The sequence below is a fragment of the Haliotis rufescens genome, unplaced genomic scaffold (assembly GCF_023055435.1).
Source record: "Haliotis rufescens isolate VD_foot unplaced genomic scaffold, xgHalRufe1.0.p SCAF_55, whole genome shotgun sequence".
NCBI classification, from domain to species: Eukaryota; Metazoa; Mollusca; class Gastropoda; order Lepetellida; family Haliotidae; genus Haliotis; species Haliotis rufescens.
In genome coordinates, this window is record NW_025964279.1 from 613,408 (window position 1) to 636,182 (window position 22,775).

Genomic DNA, 22,775 nt, shown 5'->3' on the forward strand with positions numbered 1-22,775 from the left:
AGAGATGAAGCTCTGTGAGAATGATATAAATCATAAATAAACGCTGAATAGTGAACAAGCAAGGGATGACAGAAGATAGCTGGAGCTTTATTACACATGACTTGTCAGTCTGGTTGACAAGCAGCAATGTGATGATCCGTGACGTCATCACTCACTCACTCACATAAACAATTGCCTGTAAAAGGCGACTATGCTTGTGGTAAGAGGAGACTAACAGAATCAGGTGGTCTGGCTCGCTGACTTGGTTAATGCATGTCATCGTATCCCAAATGCGTGGATCGATGCTCATTTTGTCAATCAATGGTCCAGACTCAATTATTTACAGACCGCTGTCATATAGCATGAATGTTTCTGAGTGTGGCGTTAAACAAATAAATAATTGCCCGAATGTGTTTGTAAATTACCTGGTTATTCCGCAGGGCAAGGAGGAGGAAGCTGACCGGGCGCGGAAGGCGTTGTCCGAGGATTCCAAGAGTGACCACGTCATGCTCATCAAGGCGTACGAGGTAAGGACAACAGTAAAGCAGTGCACATGTTAAGGGAAGTAACTGCGTCCTATGTTGAATCACATTTTTTTTATGTGTTATCTTTTTTAATTTTTGTTTTTTGAAAATGGAAATAAAAATGAAACATGCAGCAGACTTTATGATGATGCGGGCGGTGCCTGAGAACCAAGACTATTAATTTTTTTAAGTGGTTAATTTGGTAAAAGAACCCATTGCTGAAACTAATCATTGCTTTTAAAAGTTATCTTTCCTTATCAGGGCTGGGAGAGGGCAAAGTCCCGAGGAAACGATCGAGACTATTGCTGGCAGAACTTCCTGTCTCCGAGCACATTGCGGGTAAGTAAACGTTCCCTCCACTGCCACTGTGTGCTACAGTTCACCAGGGGGCAAGGGGGGCCCAGACGTCTAAGGCGCTGCGACTCGCTGTGCAGAGTACTGTCCCTTGGGCACGCCAGAAACCTATGATTGTGGGTTAGAATCCCTGTTCACCCTGATTATGTTTCTAGGTTTTATCAGCCCCATACCCGTGCTCGTGGGTTTCACCAAAGTGGTAAACATCTGAGACCTGCATCACTTAGTGCTTTCCTCCCACATTAACCTGACACACCGCGATGTGACTGGAATACTGTTAAAAGTGGCGTTAAACCCAACTCACTCACTCACTCACTACAGTTCACCATATGCACAATATAGCATATGTACACAACACCCCAAACTTGTCTTTATGCATTCATTTCAGAAAAGTTTAGCCTTGGTTGCCCAATAGAAATTGTACTAGACGAAGGCTTCCGTCATCTTCCTGAGGCAAGGGTGTTAACTGACTATAAAAGTCCAGATTCCACCCTTGCCGAACAAGGCTGGAATTCCGGAGTTACATTTTGGCTGGACAAACGAGTCTATGCATAGTCCAATCAAAATCGAATAACGAAGAAGACATCCAGTTTTTAAACAACATGGCTTCAAATGTGCAAATTTCAGTTTTTGCAGGATTTGCAAAACATATGTAATATTTTCATATTATTAATCAAGGTGCTGAAGTGATTTGATGCACTTAACAGTGTAAGACCCGTTTTATCACAATATAGATCTTGATTATCGATCAGATCGTCCTGACTGGGCTCAGCCATTTTGTTTGAAGCAAATACAAGTGACATTGGAGATGGAACCTGATTGGTCAATAGAAGGGACATAGATGGGACATAACTCATAATAGTCACTGGTGGCACTAGGTTCGAGCGCAGAAATTCCATCCTATAGGTTTGAAACTGGACTTATATAGCCAGTTGGCTCCCTTGCCTCTGGAAGATGGGCTTCTGTCAACATGGCCTGGGACCAAACTTTGCAGACTGATATATTCAATGTAGTGTGTAATCGTACAGTTTGCCTTTACAGCTGTTGACAGACAATAAGGTGTGTATTGTACAGCTTGCTATTACAGCTGTTGACAGACAATATAGTGTGTAATCGTACAGTTTGCCTTTACAGCTGTTGACAGACAATAAGGTGTGTATTGTAGAGCTTGCTATTACAGCTGTTGACAGACAATAAGGTGTTTATTGTACAGCTTGCTATTACAGCTGTTGACAGACAATGTGGTGTGTATTGTACAGCTTACTATTACAGCTGTTGACAGACAATATAGTGTGTATTGTACAGCTTGCTATTACAGCTGTTGACAGACAATAAGGTGTGTATTGTACAGCTTACTATTACAGCTGTTGACAGACAATAAAGTGTGTATTGTACAGCTTGCTATTACAGCAGTTGACAGACAATATAGTGTGTATTGTACAGCTTACTATTACAGCTGTTGACAGACAATAAGGTGTGTATTGTACAGCTTGCCATTACAGCTCTTGACAGACAATAAGGTGTGTATTGTACAGCTTGCCATTACAGCTGTTGACAGACAATAAGGTGTGTATTGTACATCTTACTATTACAGCTGTTGACAGACAATATAGTGTGTGTTGTACAGCTTGCTATTACAGCAGTTGACAGACAGTATAGTATGTATTGTACAGCTTACTATTACAGCTGTTGACAGACAATATAGTGTGTATTGTACAGCTTACTATTACAGCTGTTGACAGACAATATAGTATGTATTGTACAGCTTACTATTACAGCTGTTGACAGACAGTATAGTATGTATTGTACAGCTTACTATTACAGCTGTTGACAGACAATGTGGTGTGTATTGTACAGCTTACTATTACAGCTGTTGACAGACAATAAAGTCTGTATTGTACAGCTTACTATTACAGCAGTTGACAGACAATATAGTGTGTATTGTACAGCTTACTATTACAGCTGTTGACAGACAATATAGTGTGTATTGTACAGCTTACTATTACAGCTGTTGACAGACAATAAGGTGTGTATTGTACAGCTTACTATTACAGCTGTTGACAGACAATATAGAGTGTAATCGTACAGCTTGCCATTACAACTGTTGACAGACAGTATAGTGTTTAATCATACAGCTTGTTATTACAGCTGTTGACAGACAAAATAGTGTGTTATCGTACAGCTTGCTGTTACAGCTGTTGACAGACAATAGAGTGTGTTATCATACAGCTTGCCATTACAGCTGTTGACAGACAATATAGTGTGTATTGTACAGCTTGCTGTTACAGCTGTTGACAGACAATATAGTGTGTATTGTACAGCTTACTATTACAGCTGTTGACAGACAATATAGTGTGTATTGTACAGCTTACTATTACAGCTGTTGACAGACAATAAGGTGTGTATTGTACAGCTTGCTATTACAGCAGTTGACAGACAATATAGTGTGTATTGTACAGCTTACTATTACAGCTGTTGACAGACAATAAAGTGTGTATTGTACAGCTTGCTATTACAGCAGTTGACAGACAATATAGTGTGTATTGTACAGCTTACTATTACAGCTGCTGACAGACAATACGGTGTGTATTGTACAGCTTACTATTACAGCAGTTGACAGACAATATAGTGTGTATTGTACAGCTTACTATTACAGCCGTTGACAGACAATGTGGTGTGTAATCGTACAGCTTGCCATTACAACTGTTGACAGACAGTATAGTGTGTAATCGTACAGCTTGTTATTACAGCTGTTGACAGACAAAATAGTGTGTTATCGTACAGCTTGCTGTTACAGCTGTTGACAGACAATATAGTGTGTTATCGTACAGCTTGCCATTACAGCTGTTGACAGACAATATAGTGTGTATTGTACAGCTTGCTGTTACAGCTGTTGACAGACAATGTAGTGTGTATTGTACAGCTTACTATTACAGCAGTTGACAGACAATATAGTGTGTATTGTACAGCTTGCTATTACAGCTGTTGACAGACAATATAGTGTGTTATCGTACAGCTTGCCATTACAGCTGTTGACAGACAATAAGGTGTGTATTGTACAGCTTACTATTACAGCTGTTGACAGACAATGTGGTGTGTATTGTACAGCTTACTATTACAGCTGTTGACAGACAATAAGGTGTGTATTGTACAGCTTACTATTACAGCAGTTGACAGACAATATAATGTGTATTGTACAGCTTGCTATTACAGCTGTTGACAGACAATATAGTGTTTATTGTACAGCTTACTATTACAGCTGTTGACAGACAATATAGTGTGTATTGTACAGCTTACTATTACAGCTGTTGACAGACAATATAGTGTGTATTGTACAGCTTACTATTACAGCAGTTGACAGACAATATAGTGTGTATTGTACAGCTTACTATTACAGCTGTTGACAGACAATATAGTGTGTATTGTACAGCTTACTATTACAGCAGTTGACAGACAATATAGTGTGTTATCGTACAGCTTGCCATTACAGCTGTTGACAGACAATATAGTGTGTATTGTACAGCTTACTATTACAGCTGTTGACAGACAATATAGTGTGTATTGTACAGCTTACTATTACAGCTGTTGACAGACAATAAGGTGTGTATTGTACAGCTTGCTATTACAGCTGTTGACAGACAATATAGTGTGTAATCATACAGCTTGCTATTACAGCTGTTGACAGATAATATAGTGTGTAATCATACAGCTTGCTGTTACAGCTGTTGACAGACAATATAGTGTGTAATCGTACAGCTTGCTGTTACAGCTGTTGACAGACAATATAGTGTGTAATCGTACAGCTTGCTGTTACAGCTGTTGAAGGACATGAAGGGCCAGTTGGCCCAGCTGTTACTGGAGCTGGGGTTCATCAAAAACAAGAATCCGAAAGACCTGGCGGCCAACGTCAATTCTAGTAAGTCAAATTTCTAAGACCTGGGTACCTTCTGAATATATTTGTGAAAAATAGTGTAACAGTTTTTCATATTGTGCTGATAAAGACCATGAGTAGAGAGAGGTTTCCCTGTTGCTGTAGGCAGAGTAAGTTGCAGTGAAGTATTGTTTGTTTTGTTTGTTTGTTTGTTGTTCAACGCTGCACTCTGCAATATTCCAGCTATATATGACAGCGGTCTGTAATAATCAAGTCTTGACCACACTCCAGTGATGGACGTCATGAGCATCAATCTACGCAACTGGGTTATGATGACATGCATCAACCAAGTCAGCAAGCCTGATCACCTGATCTCGTTAGTCTCCTCTTACGACAAGCCTTTAATAGAAAGTCACTGCTGTCAGAAAAGTCTTTAAGCCTGTAAAGTTTATATCAGGATAAGATTGTTTTCTGTTCTCTCGTTGAACAAGACCTTAGCCATGATAGTTGGGGTTTAATAAAGAAAATAATTAAATACACTACTGCTCACAAGTATTTACCTCTTCTTATTGTGAAATTTTTGTGATTGTTTTACCACAGCAGCACAAATACAGTAATTCTGCAAAGTCGGCCCATTCTGCAAATTTTCAACAGTAATTCTGCAAACATCCCACAGTAAATCCACAAAAGTTTTCAGAACTATACCATCATAAACATGTTGTTTGTTTGTGTGTAACACTGCACCCAGCATTATTCCAGTAGAGATGTAAGTATATTTGAGTAGTAGTGTATTTCTATGCATTTTGTATTTCTTGTAGACATTAAGGACAGCTACATTGATAAGATCCATATTAATTTGTTTACGCAACTGTTATAGTTAGGTTTATATTTCTTAAAGACAAATAAAGATGTTTCTGATACAGATGTCTTGCAAAATCTTTAAAATCATTTCTTTCCTGGAACTTAAAAGTTCTTTTTGGATTTTCTGGCTAAACAAATATCTTATTCCTTTGTGTTTCATATCATCCTTTGTTCATCGTTCTTGTGATGCAGAGGGCGGTCGGGTAGCCTAGTGGTTAAAGCGTTTGCTCCTTACGCCGAAGACCCGGTACAATGGGTACAATGTGTGAAGCCCATTTCTGGTGTCCCCCGCCGTGATATTGCTGGAATATTGCTATAAGCGGCGTAAAACCATACTCACTCACTTACTGTTCAACACTTAAGGACTGACTTGTATTTATTTGCTGTTTCATTCCTTTTCGGCCTTCAGTCTCAAAAGGATTATATGGACAATGAATATGTCAAAATGTCCTGTGCATGATACATGTGAACAGAGAGGGAATTCCCTCGGCTGTAATCTTGGGATTCCCCGACATTCCGCAGTAATAAAAGTAGTCCGCCTCGGTGGACGTGGCTTAATTTTTTACATTCATTGGGAAATGAATGCAATAACAGGTGACCAATTCAGCTAATCAGAATGCAGGAATTTCAATGAACACAACGAAATTTTAATTATTGTGATATACCGTATTCGACGTAATAAGCGCCCAGGGCTCTCTCAAAATTAGAAAAAGGGGGCTCTTATTAAAATATTATTTTGGTGAAAAAATCAGAGTTGAAAGATAAATTTCGTGGTTTATGCTGACAGCCTGAAATGTTTATATCCGATTGATGTATTTTTCCAGAATTTAATCATAATTAAGAGTGCATAAATACATCTTTTGTACATTGATCAATCGGAAGGGGTGCTTATTGGGATCGTTCACTAGCCAATATATTAATAATATCATCGTGGGCACTTATTAAAGTGGGGCGCTTATTACGTCGAATACGGTAACTGAAATACTATTCAAAGCAGCGTTAAAACCAACTCACTCTCTCCTTTGTGCAGATAACTACGGGCTGGTGAAGGCAGTGCTCTGTGCAGGACTTTATCCCAATGTAGCCAAAGTGGCTAAATGTCCGAGACCAGGGGCACCGCCGTACAAGTAAGTGACATGATCATCACCATGTTTAACTCAGCAAATCCACCGAGGAACCCTCAACTTCAGTAAGGGGTGGTCGGGTAGCCTAGTGGTTAAAGCGTTCGCTTGTCACGCTGAAGACCCAGGTTCGATTCCCGACATGGGTACAATGTGTGAAGCCCATTTCTGGTGTCCCCCGCTGTGATATTGCTAAAAGCGGCGTAAAACCATACTAACTCACTAAGATGGAGAGAGTTTGTAGCTAATCCCACAATCAAAAAACAAACAGCTGCATTAGTTTAGTGGCTGTTTAGAAAACATCACAATGGAGGTCACTCATCTACAAATAGCACTCACTCAACTTCAGTGAACTAGGCTTATATGTTATAATTTGGGGGAAACTCCTGAATTTGGCTTATCAGGACGACTTCAACACAATGAAAATATTGAAAAATCAAATCAAGATATCCGGGAACAGTTAATGATGAATGAAGAAGAAATCAACCCGAAACCAGACATTTCATTTTCAGGCAACTGTAAATTTATCTGGTGAAAGTGAGGTAGTCATATTAATCCCACTGATGTGGAAAACTTTTAATAATGCTGCAAAAATGATCATACCTCTGGCATGTCCAAGTACACAAGAATGGCTAAAATGAGAGAAAATGGAGAAAGTCATACTATGGGCCAAGACCCAGCAGGAATTATTTACCATGATATTATGTTTCACTGCTTTTGTCCACATCCTAATGACTTGCTCATGTTCAAAAACACGCTTCCTGAAAACATCAAAATCACGCTTCCTGAAAACATCAAAATAGGCAGATTGGACACAGTCTTGCCTTTCCTGTTCATCTTTTGTTGATGTAAGTCGCAACATGCAGTTTTTGAGTCGGACAAATGAACAATAAACACATCTGATAATTTTCATCATTTGAAAAACCTCTCGTTTCTGTAATTATGCAAATCCCCGGGCTGATACAGCTCTTATCTTACATTGTCCTTTGATGTCCATGATGCTTCATGGAATGGTCTTTATGCATGAGAAATAATGATTAAAATGCTCTTTGGACAATATATATACGAGACTTTTTATAACTCATTCATGCAGTACTTGAGGGACAGGTTCAAGTTCTTTGTCATTTATAGGGGCACGGGTGGCACAGTCATCTAAGGCACTGCGATTCGCTGTGCAGAGTTGTGTCCCTTGGGCACGCCAGAAACCTATGATTGTGAGTTCGAATCCCGGTTCACCCCGATTATGTTTCTAGGTTTGTCAGCTCCATACCCGTGCTCGTGGGTTTCACCAAAGTGGTAAACGTCTGAGACCTGCATCACTTGGGGCTTTCCTCCCACATTAAGCTGACATGACGTGATATGACTGGAATACCGTTAATAGGGGTGCTAACACTAACCCACTCTTCGTTATTTTCAGAATGGTGTCACTCTACACTCGACATGAAGGCAAAGCCGATGTACATCCTAAGTCTGTCAACTCCAGAGAGAATTTCTTTGAGTCCAAGTGGATGGTGTTCTACCACAAGTTAAAGACGACAAAGGTACTTTTGCAGTGGGACCCGTGAAGATCCGGGGTAGAACAGGTCTTCAGCAACCCATGCTTGCCATAAAAGGCGGCTATGCTTGTCGTAAGAGGCTCAGTTGATGCATGTCATAGTATCCCAATTACGTGCTCATGACATCAATCACTGGATTGTCTGGACCAGACTCGATTATATACAGACCGCCATCATATAGCTGGAATATATAGCTGTCCGTTTTTGCTATAATTGATGGTAGTGGTCCCGTTGGCTATGTGAGGTGAAATTGGGTTTAACGTCACATCCAAGATTATTGCACTTATAGGGGGCACGGGTGGCCCAGTCGTCTAAGGCGCCGCGATTTGCTGTGCAGAGTTGCGTCCCTTGGGCACGCCAGAAACCTATGATTGTGGATTTGTCAGAACCATACCCGTGCTTTCCTCCCACATTAAGCTGACACGCCGTGATATAACTGGAATAATGTTAAAAGCAGCGTTAAACCCAACTCACTCACCCCCTATGATGCTCTAATATATGTGAAATCGTGAAATCGTGAAATATAACTTCTGGAAGCCTGTCGTATGAATCAAGTGTTGGGTGTATTCCTGGTATGTTGTTTGTTGTAGGTGTACGTCCACGACTGCACGATGGTGTCGCCATATCCACTGCTGTTCTTCGGAGGAGACATTGGTTATGGGAAGGTTAGATTTCTCCATGACTTTTCAATTAGTGCCATCATGATAGTAATCCTTTGACAATACTGCAATGAATAACTGCAAATCTACTCGCGTGCTGTCAATCACTATAACTACGCTGTCAGTTTCAAATAAAATTTCATGGCAACAGACTTTTGCTGATTAAACATGTCTTCATGCAGTATTGTCTTTGGCTGTTTCTACAGATGCACACAATTTGACGTATTTCTTTTTAAAGTGGTGGGGCGGTCGGGTAGCCTCGTGGTTAAAGCGTTCGCTCGTCAGGCTGAAGACCTGGGTTCAAATCCCGACATGGGTACAATGTGTGAAGCCCATTTCTTGTCTCCCCTGCTGTGATATTGCTGGAATATTGGCGTAAAATAGCGGCGTAAAACCAAACTCACTCACTCACTTTTAAAGTGGTGATCCTTAGCAAACTTTGAGTAGTATGCCTCAAATGAGTGAAAAGGGCAGATTTTTCAAACTTCAAATGGAAATTTCAGTATGAGCGAGTCCTTGACCCAAGATGAAGTTTGTATTGTTTATAGCAACATCTCCTATAAAAATCAGCTGGCGTCAAAGATTTGCTCATGTTCAAGTATTAGTAAAGTCTTTACAAAACCTCTCAAATCTGCCGACCCGTGAACATCGGGTAGGAATAGGTCTTCAGCAACCCATGCTTGCCATAAAAGGTGACTATGCTTGTCATAAGAGGCGACTTTTGGGATGTTATCTTGTCCCAATTGCATGGATCGATGCTCAAATCACTGTCTGATCCGGACTCGATTATTTACAAACCGTCGTCATATTGCTGGAATATTGCAGAGTGCGACATTAAACAACAAACAAACTCAAATCTGTCTTTTTGATACTTTTTATCTTTGTCTTGGTATTTAGCATCATCAGAATTTCCGAAATGAACAGTGATTCGTGCTCATTCATCTAAACATATCTGTAATTACTTTCATAAATTCTCAAATGTATTGCTCAGCTTCTAAATTATGCAGATCTTGTGGGGCAGAAAGAGCCTTTATCCTACCTCACCCTTTGTCATCTTCCAAGATGAAGAATGTTGTTTTTGTTGTGATTCGATCTCCCACAATGTAGATTCTGGCCCAAATAAGTCCCAGTACCCCAGGGGATTACTGATTTCTCATTAGTTGTACCTCTGTTGCATTTGGATAGTTAACCCTTGTGAAGATCCGGGGTAGAATAGGTCTTCAGCAACCCATGTTTGCTGTAAAAGACGACTATGCTTGTCGTAAGAGGCGACTAACTGGATCGGGTGGTCAGGCTCTTGACTCTGTTGATGCATGTCATTGTATCCCAATTGCGTGGATCGATGCTCATGATATTAATCACTGGATTGTCTGGTCCAGACTGAAATATAAACATGCCGTCATATAGCTGGAATATTGCTGAGTGTGGTGTCAAACAATAAACAGATAGCCCATATAACAATCTCATTAAAGTCGGGTCTTTATTCCACTTTGATACCTCTCTGCGTGAAGATCTGAAAAACCTTCCCTCCTTTGAAGAAACACAGAGGAATTGATAGAGTCTGAGTAGAAGGTCCAATATTGGTGAGATTGCCCACATGTGGAAGATGTCTAACTGTCTGTTGTTTTGTTGATGAGGATGGGGACCAGGACACTGTGTCTGTAGATGACTGGATCGTCTTCAAAGCCTCACCCACCACAGCACAACTAGTCAAGGTATGTATTCTCCACGGTGGGGAATCACTGCCATGATCTTTCATAGCCCAGTGGAGATTCTGTGTTCCCAGCAACCTATGCTGGTTGTAATAAGCAGGGGCGGTCGGGTAGCCTAGTGGTTAAAGCGTTAGCTTGTCACGCCGAAGACCCGGGTTCGATTCCCGACATGGGTACAATGTGTGAAGCCCATTTCTGGTGTCCCACGTCGTGATATTGCTGGAATATTGCTAAAAGTGGCGTAAAACCATACTCACTCACTCACTCACTGTAATAAGCGACGAACAGGATCGAGTGCAGTGACTTAGTTGATTGTGTGTCCACGTGCTCCAATGGAGTGGATCGATGCTCATGATATCAATCACTGGATTGTCAGGTCCAGACTAGATTATCTACAGGCCGCTGTCATGTAGCTTGAACATTGCTGAGTGCAGCGTTAATCACATACACATGCAGGTATGCTTGAAGACACACACACACACACACACACACACACACACACACACACACAAAGTATGGTTCATGATAAAGGTTTTAACAGATTCACCACAGCACAACTAGTCAAGGTAAGTTCTGTGTGGAATCACTGCCGTGATTCTGTGTTAGAATTGGTTTCCAACAACCTATGCTGGTTGAGAAAGGCAACGAACAGGATCAGGTGCAGTGACTCAGTTGATTGAATGTCAATGTATTCCAACTGAGTGGATTGTTGCTAATGATATCTGTCACTGGATTGTCGGGTCCAGACTAGATTATCTACAGGCCACCGTCGTTTTGTTGGAGTATTGCTGAGTGCGGTGTTAAGCACATACACATGCAGGCTTGCATAATGACACGCACACAAAAAGTAAAGTTCAAGAAGGTTTTAACAGATTTATCTTTGAATATAGAGAATCTCACCTGAGTGTCTTTTGATATCAAATATATCAACACGAGTTGATAAAAGTGGAAAAATTCCCAGGCTTGCCGAGGATTTTTGCCACTTTTATGAATGAGTGTTGATATATTTGATATCAAAAGACACGAGGGTGAGATTTTATTTATCAGTGTAGATATCGCTTGATCTCATCCAAGCGATATCTCCTGTGGGAGCCAGTTTTGGATGATAAAAGGTTATCTCAAGTTTTGACAGACAACTGTCACAACTGTTTTTCCTGCCCTCATGATGAGCTCACATTTCCTTGCAGGACCTGCGCCGTGAGTTGGACAAGTTACTGGAGCACAAGATCACCCACCCAGGACCCACCAGCTGGAGTGAGGCGGAGAAGGAGGGGGCTCTCATGCGGGCCATATCAGACCTCATCACTACAGATGAAGATCAGTTCCAGTCCGGGGCACTGCCAGCACATTCTACAGACTCTCAGCATCACAGAAGGAACAGACATAAACGTTGGTGACGCTTGTTTCAGTTTGTGGAGCTCAAGGTCTTCATGCTAGGATGATTAGGGGAACTGCCAGCACATTCTACAGACTCTCAGCATCACAGAAGGTACAGACATAAACGTTGGTGACGCTTGTTTCAGTTTGTGGAGCTCAAGGTCTTCATGCTAGGATGATTAGGGGAACTGCCAGCACATTCTACAGACTCTCAGCATCACAGAAGGAACAGACATAAACGTTGGTGACGCTTGTTTCAGTTTGTGGAGCTCAAGATCTTCATGCTAGGATGATTAGGGGAACTGCCAGCACATTCTACAGACTCTCAGCATCACAGAAGGAACAGACATAAACGTTGGTGACGCTTGTTTCAGTTTGTGGAGCTCAAGGTCTTCATGCTAGGATGATTAGGGGAACTGCCAGCACATTCTACAGACTCTCAGCATCACAGAAGGAACAGACATAAACGTTGGTGACGCTTGTTTCAGTTTGTGGAGCTCAAGGTCTTCATGCTAGGATGATTAGGGGAACTGCCAGCACATTCTACAGACTCTCAGCATCACAGAAGGAACAGACATAAACGTTGGTGACGCTTGTTTCAGTTTGTGGAGCTCAAGGTCTTCATGCTAGGATGATTAGGGGAACTGCCAGCACATTCTACAGACTCTCAGCATCACAGAAGGAACAGATATAAACGTTGGTGACGCTTGTTTCAGTTTGTGGAGCTCAAGATCTTCATGCTAGGATGATTAGGGGAACTGCCAGCACATTCTACAGACTCTCAGCATCACAGAAGGAACAGACATAAACGTTGGTGACGCTTGTTTCAGTTTGTGGAGCTCAAGGTCTTCATGCTAGGATGATTAGGGGAACTGCCAGCACATTCTACAGACTCTCAGCATCACAGAAGGAACAGATATAAACGTTGGTGACGCTTGTTTCAGTTTGTGGAGCTCAAGATCTTCATGCTAGGATGATTAGGGGAACTGCCAGCACATTCTACAGACTCTCAGCATCACAGAAGGAACAGACATAAACGTTGGTGACGCTTGTTTCAGTTTGTGGAGCTCAAGGTCTTCATGCTAGGATGATTAGGGGCACTGCCAGCACATTCTACAGACTCTCAGCATCACAGAAGGAACAGACATAAACGTTGGTGACGCTTGTTTCAGTTTGTGGAGCTCAAGGTCTTCATGCTAGGATGATTAGGGGCACTGCCAGCACATTCTACAGACTCTCAGCATCACAGAAGGAACAGACATAAACGTTGGTGACGCTTGTTTCAGTTTGTGGAGCTCAAGGTCTTCATGCTAGGATGATTAGGGGAACTGCCAGCACATTCTACAGACTCTCAGCATCACAGAAGGAACAGACATAAACGTTGGTGACGCTTGTTTCAGTTTGTGGAGCTCAAGGTCTTCATTCTAGGATGATTAGGGGAACTGCCAGCACATTCTACAGACTCTCAGCATCACAGAAGGAACAGACATAAACGTTGGTGACGCTTGTTTCAGTTTGTGGAGCTCAAGGTCTTCATGCTAGGATGATTAGGGGAACTGCCAGCACATTCTACAGACTCTCAGCATCACAGAAGGAACAGATATAAACGTTGGTGACGCTTGTTTCAGTTTGTGGAGCTCAAGGTCTTCATGCTAGGATGATTAGGGGAACTGCCAGCACATTCTACAGACTCTCAGCATCACAGAAGGAACAGACATAAACGTTGGTGACGCTTGTTTCAGTTTGTGGAGCTCAAGGTCTTCATGCTAGGATGATTAGGGGAACTGCCAGCACATTCTACAGACTCTCAGCATCACAGAAGGAACAGACATAAACGTTGGTGACGCTTGTTTCAGTTTGTGGAGCTCAAGGTCTTCATGCTAGGATGATTAGGGGAACTGCCAGCACATTCTACAGACTCTCAGCATCACAGAAGGAACAGACATAAACGTTGGTGACGCTTGTTTCAGTTTGTGGAGCTCAAGGTCTTCATGCTAGGATGATTAGGGGAACTGCCAGCACATTCTACAGACTCTCAGCATCACAGAAGGAACAGACATAAACGTTGGTGACGCTTGTTTCAGTTTGTGAAGCTCAAGGTCTTCATTCTAGGATGGGGGCACGGGTGGCCCAGTCGTCCAAGGCGTCGCCAGAAACCTATGATTGTGGGTTCAAATCCTGGTTCGCCCCGATTATGTTTCTAGGTTTGTCATCACCATGCCCGTGCTCGTGGGTTTCACTAAAGTGGTAAACTTCTGAGACCTGCATCACTTCGGGCTTTCCTCCCACATTAAGCTGACACGTCGTGATATAACTGGAATAATGTTAAAAACGGCATTAAACCCGCAAGGATGACTAGGGGCACTGATAGCACATTCTACAGACTCTCAGCATCACAGGAGGAACAGACATAATTGTTGACGGTAGTGGTGTTTCATTTTGTGAACTGTGGCTGTTCTTGATACAGTAAAGAAATAGAGGCACTGGCAGCTCATTCTACAGACTCTCCGCTTCGAAGGATGAAGGAGAATGGGGTAGCTCAGTGGTTAAAACATTCACTTGTCACGACGAAGACCTGGTTTCGATTCCCCACATGGGTACAATGTGTGAAGCCCATTTCTGGTGTCCCCCGCCATGATAGTACTGGAATATTGCTAAAGGTGGCGTAAAACCATGCTAACTCACAGGATGAATAGACATTGATTGTGAGGATGATAATGGAATCACCATCAGTTGTGGACTGTAGCTGTTGATGTTGCTCTCAAAATCGGAGGAGTGGGAAAGGTTATTCTTGTTAGTCACTGCGAGATCTTCATCCTAGGTACGGATGCTGGTTGTGTGGTCTGACCATAGCTCATGGCCAACCCTGCTACACTGTCCTGACAACACAACTGGCGTAACTATGGTTATGTACCTCCTCCTGAGGTTTCATGGATGAGGAGTGTTTTGTGGATGAGGAATGTCAAAGGACCTGCACAAGAAGATGGCTTGTGTTTTGAAATCTTGCTGGAGTGCACATAGAGTTATACTCAACTGACTGTAAACCTGCGGGGTTTGAACCCTGTGTGGACGTGGATTAACAGTGGTCCCAAAATGCAACTTATTTACATCAAGTGATTGAAGTTAATTTGGGAGATTGGGAATATGTATTGACAATTGCTTCTGACTTGGGCTCTGCTGAATTTTCCAAAATACATGTCTTACAAAAAGCTGATGGTCCATTTTGACACTAGGGGGCGCTGAAGTCTTGACTCAGCACTTTTTATGCAATATACTTCATATAAGTAATTGGATGATTTCATCAAAACTAATCAATTACTCTTTTAATATTTGGTGCCAAAATAGGGGGATTACAACAAGCTACACAGTCATCCTCAAGAGGTAAGTGTTCCGATATATTTCCAGTGCAATAGTACTTGTTGGGCATACAAAATGACAAAAAATAATCAATATTTACACTTTCATTTATTCCCTTATTTCACATTTAAAATATTTTTTTTGCATAAAACATATTTTCTGCAACAGAAATGTATTGAAAATTAAGATTATCATTTTATACCATTCCTTGTAATTAAAAGGTTTGAGTGATATACGTGACCAGGGTCATTTCTTAAATGACACAAGGTAGATGGTGTTTATCAAATTTATGTCAAAGCACCTTGACAAGCTCTGTAAAGAGGTTATCAGTTAAAATACCTCCTGTTAGAGTCTATAAAACAAATTGATCTCCAAGGTGGTATTTTACGGCAGCATTAATTTACAATAATTACCCATTAGGGTAACTTATAGCACTTGCAATGAGGATCTCTGCATAAGAAGGTTAATTTTTTATTTGGCCTAAAAAATACATATTCATTACATATGTAACTATTATAATTAATTTTTTCTTCATAATATTTTGAATTTCTTCTTGCGAATCAAAATGACCACGTAATTGTTAGGAGTTAAGATAGATTTCCGCTTTTCAAATTTGCATGTCAAGAATTACACAGTTACTGACCATTTGATTTTTGCCTGCTGTAAAAGTCATGATCTTGTTTGGTTCGACACAAATTGCTGTTTAGGCTATTTACTGTCTTTAGGTTCTCTAGATGCTTAGTGACGTGCGTCCAGCTCACATCATCCAGGCCTGACAACCATACCACATCAATCTCGGACAGTGAAAGTGATGTAGACACTGATGAAGACCTGTCACTAATCCTTACGTTGTCTACATCTGAATCATCAGGGATGGTCGTCAGTTGCTCAGTGATGCGGCTTGCCATTTGATCATCAACATACCAAACAATTTGGTAGGTTTTATCTTCCAACATTGCAGCCATGTCCTTCTGGTGCAGATAGAACAGGAGTTGGTGTGTGAGCATTTCTTAATACACTTGATACAAAGTCTGTTTGTTGAACCATCCAAGCCTACAAAGAGGGGCTTATCATCTGACCATGAACAACAGTTACTGTCCAGGTACTGGCTGGATCAACACGAGACGTAAATACTGTTGGCTTCTGTACCATGGGCTTTTGAGAAAGTGTCTAGTGTCAGCGACCATCACCAGAGAAGAAGTTTCTACCCAAGCCATAGCTCACCGGTGTCCAGAGGACTGCATGTCAGGGGCTACCAGGGGACAATGACGAGAACAATATCGAGATGGATGAACGTGAATCTCAGTCACTGGACAACCAGGCCATTCCTTCTCAGAGTTGATTAAGCAGGTGATGCCAGATGTACACCCCAAGGTTGAACCTACATCCCAGAGGCTAGAAATTCCAGGATCCTATGGTCCATCAACCACTTCCAAATGTCATGTCCTTCCATGGCCGACTTTCACGAAGCAAATTATCAATCGGGCTAATGATGGCCTTTATATATTCGGCAATGACAGGTTGCAGCGACCCTACTTGAAGAGTGAGTGAGTCAAAATTTAACGAACATACCAGACATGATAATCTGTTCCCCGACCTCATTTCAAGGGGAGGGGCATGGGTGGCCCAGTCGCTGCAATTAACTGTGCAGAGTTGTGTTCCTTGGACAGCCAGAAACCTATGATCAAGGGTTCGAATCCCAGTTCACCCGATTATGTTTCTAGGTTTGTCAGCACCATACCTGTGGTGGGTTTCACCAAAGTAGTAAACATCTCTGAGACCTTCATCACTTTCCTCTCACATTAAGCTGCGATATAGCTGGGAACATTGTTAAAAGCAGCGTTAAACCCAATTCACTCACTCGCTCACTTGCTCACTTTAGGCTGGTGAAGGGGCGGTCGGGTAGCCTAGTGGTTAAAGCGTTCGCTCGTCACGACGAAGACCCGGGTTCGATTCCCGACATGGGTACAATGTGTGAAGCCCATTTGTGGTGTCCCCCGCCGTGATATTGCTGGAATATTGCTAAAAGCGGTGTAAAACCGAACTCATCAGAGTAAGTGAGAGAGTAGGGTCTGACGCTCACTCACTCACACTCACTCACTTAGGCTGGTGAAGCAACAGGATGTCGCTGCCTATGTCAAGAATCCAAACACACATGATGGAGATCGGCTCTCACATCAACTTGTTGTGGCAGGAGTTTGCCTTGTTATTCCCCCGATGCAATTGTACAGCAGCATGCTAGGAGATACATCCATCCCAGGGGCAACAACACAGATGCTACATCAACATCAATGCAATTGCGTTTGTAATTGACGAGGACATGAGTCAAGTAATTCATCTGTACACACAGTCCCAGGGTGTGTCTACTCATCTGCAGCCCTGTGAAGATCCGGGTTAGAAACGGTCTTCTGCAACCCATGCTTGTACCCCGTGAAGATCCGGGTTAGACTAAGTTTTCAGCATGCTGAAATTGGTGACTATGCTTGTCATAAGAGGCTACTAACGGGATCGGGTGGTATCGTATCCCAATTGCGTGGAACGATGCTCATGTCAATCACCTGGATTGTCTGGCCCAGGTTTGATTATTTACAGACCACCGTCATACAGCTGGTATATTGCTGAATGCGGCGTTAAACAACAAACAAACAAAACAAAACAGCTGCGGCCATCAGAAGGGGAAAGTGTTGACCTTGCAAATGGTCCAGTCACGGGATGCCTTCTATTCAACTATCAGAAAACATTTCTGGAATTGAGAATTGGAATTGAATTTGTGTGCACCTTATATTCCAGACTGGAGATGTCAGACATACATGACATTGAATTAGTATTAATCAAAAGAAGTATGACTTGACAGGATTCGATGGTGTGACCCAAGGAAACATTGGTGGAAAAGCCAAACGAACAAACTTTGTATCAAGTGTTTTATCTCTTCTATCTGCACCAGAAGGACATGGCTGCAATGTTAGAAGACAAAACCTACCAAATTGTTTGGTATGTTTATGATCAAATGGCAAGCAGCATCACTGAGCAACTGACGACCATCCCTGATGACTCAGATGTCGACCACGTAAGGATTAGTGACAGGTCTTCATCAGTGTCTACATCACTTTCACTGTCCGAGATTGATGTGGTATGGTTGTCAGGCCTGGATGATGTGAGCTGGACACACGTCACTAAGCATCTAGAGAACCTAAAGACAGTAAATAGCTTAAACGGCAATTTGTGTCATACTAAATCAATGGGTAACTGATTCATGGCTTCTAGGTATGCACATTTGGATAGTGAAATATATCTGAAGTACTTCAAACATGTGGTTATTTTGATTCACAAGAAGAAACTCAAAATGTTACGAAGGAGAAATTATTTACCAAGTTATATATGTAATGAATATGTATTTTGTAGACCAAATAGCATATGAAACTTCACTGCATGTGCGATACGATACCCCAGTGGATAATTATTGTAAGTTGAAGCAGCCGTAAAAATACCGCCTTGGCAATAAAGTTGAGAAATGCTTTCGTGCTCTCTGTGAAAGATTCTTACAAAGTATTTAAAATGACAAAGTTGTCAACAAACAAAATATGACCCTGGTCACTAATTTCTATACCAAAACATAAATATTTTATGCAACATTTTGTTTTTAATGTGAAGTAAGGGAAGTGAATGAAAAGTGTCAATATTGACCGTGATTTTGTGTGCCTGCAAGTACTATTGCACCGGAAATATATCCAAACACTTACCTCTTGAGGATGACTGTGTAGTTTGTTTTCTGTTTTGAAACCAAACAGTGAAAGAAAAAATTAAAAGTTTTGATGAAAACATCCATTTTCTGATAAGAAGTACATTGCATAAAAGGTATCGAGTTAAGACTTCAGCACCCCTTAGTGTGAAATGGACCATCAGCTTTTTGTAAGACATGTATTTTTGGAAAATTCAGCAGGGCTAACAAATAGTCTGCCCAGAGTCAAGATGTAAACAAGAGGTTTTTGATTTCAAGAATAAATAATATGAAACATGGAAATAACTGGAAGAAATGAAATTTTGCCTCAATACCCATTTGGGGGTGACCAAAATATTCAGCCCCAAGTCAGAAGCAATTGTCACCTGATGTAAATAAGTTGCATTTTGGGAACACTTTTAATCCACCTCTCACAGGGTTCAAACCCCGCAGGTTTACAGTCAGTTGAGTATAACTCTATGTGCACCCATTCCAGGACACTCCAGCGAGATTTCCCTGTTCTTGTGCAGGTCCTTTGACACTCCTCATCCATGATCTGACCACACAACCAGGATCCGTGCCTTGGATGAAGATCTCGCAGTCCAAAACAACACAATCATTGTATAGCAGAAACAGGTCTTTATTAAAAATATTAATTTCAACTGGTTACATCTCTTGTAGACTCAGAAGAAATAACATATAAAAAATGCTAAAATTGGCATATAAAAAATATGGTGTAAATAGTCCTATTAATTGTATATCTCGTACAGATCAGTAGGAGTAAAGCCATATCGTCTGCACCCTGTCTCACATGTTGCAATCTCTCCTGCAGAAATGTGAGGTCCGTGCAAGGAAATTATCAATACTAATCAACGTTGCCCTGCTAAAAGCGCACCTCCATGCAGAGAATATGGGCATCAATATGACAAGTTAGTCAAACACCGCTGTGTCGAACTTACGCTCGTCTCGAAATATGAGCTTGGTCACTGCATATTCTGCATAACTTGAAGAATTTACCCTTAAACCTCGACACAACAGTGTTTGACAGTATTTAATGGAGTACAGGCCATGACAAATGATTAGATTCCTGCCTGCCTGCCTGCCTCACAACACTTGCATTTTATTGTTCAGAAGTATCTACAGGGGAGCGAGTTGGGTCTAACGCCACTTTGAACAGTATTCGTTATATCATGGAGTGAAAGGTTCGTGGTGGAGGAAAGACCTACAGATGAAGAAAGTCATGCACCTACCTCACATTCTAGCAATTAAATCTAAGATTCCAAACTTAGTGCCCTTGGCATTATCATTTTATACAAAATGTTCTTATTTTCCACAATTCAGAATCATTTTAACATTGAAATTAAATAATGCAATAACTAAGCATTTAAGGCTCTTCCTCAAAATTGGTGCAGTTATTAGTGAAATACAAGTCCCCTCACAAAGCCATTATCGGTTATAATAGCCTGGGAAATATTTCATTCTAATTGGGGAATTTGCATCAACATTTAACCTACCAACCCAAGCTCTGCATGGAGGTGAAAAATCCCTGTTTTAAGCACACAAACAAAAACAAAATCAAAATGCTCACGTCAGGAAACAGATCCATCTAACAACAATCTCACAGGTTACAAACTCTCGTGTAGAAGAATGAGATTGTCCTAGTGATAACAACAATTGTCATAAAATTGGTAAAAGTAGCACTAAGTAACAAAAAACCTCCATGCACCTTTAACTGCAAGATGATATACATGTCATTGATCATGTTACAAGCATTTACAAAAAAAAGCCGTTTTTGTACAGAAAAACCCTGTTAATCCATACAGTACCTTTCTCAGTGGCATCATCCAACACGTTTCTGGAATCACGTTCATACACATATAATGTCCCTTCAAACTTAAATACTACTCAAAAGAAGTTAAGGATCACCTGAATCTTTCAAATTACAATAGTTAATCTCTCATGCCATGAGAGATTAACATTATCAATATGAAAGAATCGGGTGATTCTTAACTTCTTTTGAGTAGTATATATGGTAAAGGTCTTGATAGTCCTGGAATAATGAGGTACCGGATTAACAAGGAAACTCCTATTTAGATTGACATTCTAACACACCAACCCATCACATTCTCTGTGCAGAGGGAACCAACACAAAGCCAAATGTGTTTATGGGTACCTCATAATTTATTGCACTGTCACAGTCTATCCAGTTGTATAATGGGTACCTGTAAGGACTCTTTTGGAAGAGTTCTGCCATTAAGAAGGGCTGGCATCTCTGAGGAAAAGAATTCTTACAGGTTCTGGTACCAGGGTTCAAACAGGCAGAGAAATGGTGAAAATTTGCATATTGCTCCGAACCTTTGACAGTTCTTCAAATTTTCACAAATAGCAAAGCATCATTTCTTTCGTTTCCAAAGTCTTAAAAACAACCTTAACCATCTCACAAAATATATGACCAAATGAGGGGGGAATCCTGCATGTGGAGTTATCTCCCTTTGTATTATTAGACTTCAAGACAGCATAGTGCATACATTCATTACATCTGTCAAACTTAGGGTCTGTAAGTCAAGGAAATAAATCTGCCTTTCCAAAACATACCTATTCAAAACAAACTGAAACATTTGTTGAACCAAAACAATAGATGTATTGCTTTGAAGAGTGAGCCCCGCCCATCGGCCTCCATGGGCCAAAGATTCACAGGCACAAAGTGCGTGGCGTAAAAACATTTGATTAAGCAGAGCTACAAAAGTTTTGATTATCTCACAGCTTACAATTTCTCTTGTAGAAAAGTGAGAAACTGAAAATATAAGTCGTAGCACTGACATGCTAAAAAACAAACAGAAAAATAAACATATATAACAGTACCCTAAATAACAATACACAACATTACACATGGAATCAGATCGCATCCCGTCTCTACACAGAACAACTCCTATTATGTCAGTAACCAGTTGGTAATGGAGGGAAGTACACTTCATATATACTCACCGTCAAAAGAAACGCGAATAATAGAATCATAGAAACATGGAAAAGTATGTACGTCAGTCAAGTGTTACCATAGTGTCTATTCTTATCGCGATATGATGCACGTTATTTCCAAACTTTACACGCTAACCCTGCACGAGACAAATGGTGCATCTCGAGTCATGGATCAATGACATCACATTTGATGCGTTCATGAGCGTCGGTTCATACACAACAGTATGTTCGTTTCTGCATCAAACCAATCTAATATCCCGCGTTTCTTTTGTCGGTCAGTATACTTATTGAGATGCCACTTTACGATGAGTTTCACAGCAGCCTGATCACCGGATGGAACGGAAAATCCAGTATACACAAATGTCTTGAATGATGTTAACATTAACTTTTGTTAACATACAGCAATGTTTTTGATTTCACTATTTTTCTGCTGAAACTTTTTTTTTTCCCAAGGAATGGACATAATATGATTGATTGGAGAATTTGTCATACTAGATACCAGATACCAGATACCAGATACCAGTACGACATAATACCAGATGCTTCATTTTTAAATTCATCTTATATAAATAAGTCCCTTTTCCATAAACTGTCCTCTGAAGTTTTAATGGTATGTCTTCCAAACAAAAGTTACCGTATTCGACGTAATAAGCGCCCCACTCTAAAAATCACCCACGGCGATAATTGCTAGTATATTGTCTAGTGAACAA

The 22,775-nt window shown here is 41.0% G+C and overlaps 1 protein-coding gene across 1 annotated transcript in view; it reads left to right on the top strand.

The window, feature by feature from the left end:
• Positions 1 to 13,441, top strand: part of LOC124144977 (ATP-dependent DNA/RNA helicase DHX36-like) — a 76,987-nt gene extending 63,546 nt beyond the window's left edge. The window contains exons 20-27 of the mRNA XM_046514600.2: positions 420 to 506; positions 765 to 842; positions 4,674 to 4,773; positions 6,620 to 6,716; positions 8,128 to 8,251; positions 8,857 to 8,931; positions 10,563 to 10,640; positions 11,825 to 13,441. Coding sequence (XP_046370556.2) covers positions 420 to 506; positions 765 to 842; positions 4,674 to 4,773; positions 6,620 to 6,716; positions 8,128 to 8,251; positions 8,857 to 8,931; positions 10,563 to 10,640; positions 11,825 to 12,034 — 849 coding nt within the window. The 3' untranslated portion in view covers positions 12,035 to 13,441. The remainder of the gene's footprint in view (positions 1 to 419; positions 507 to 764; positions 843 to 4,673; positions 4,774 to 6,619; positions 6,717 to 8,127; positions 8,252 to 8,856; positions 8,932 to 10,562; positions 10,641 to 11,824) is intronic.
• Positions 13,442 to 22,775: the final 9,334 nt, after the last annotated feature.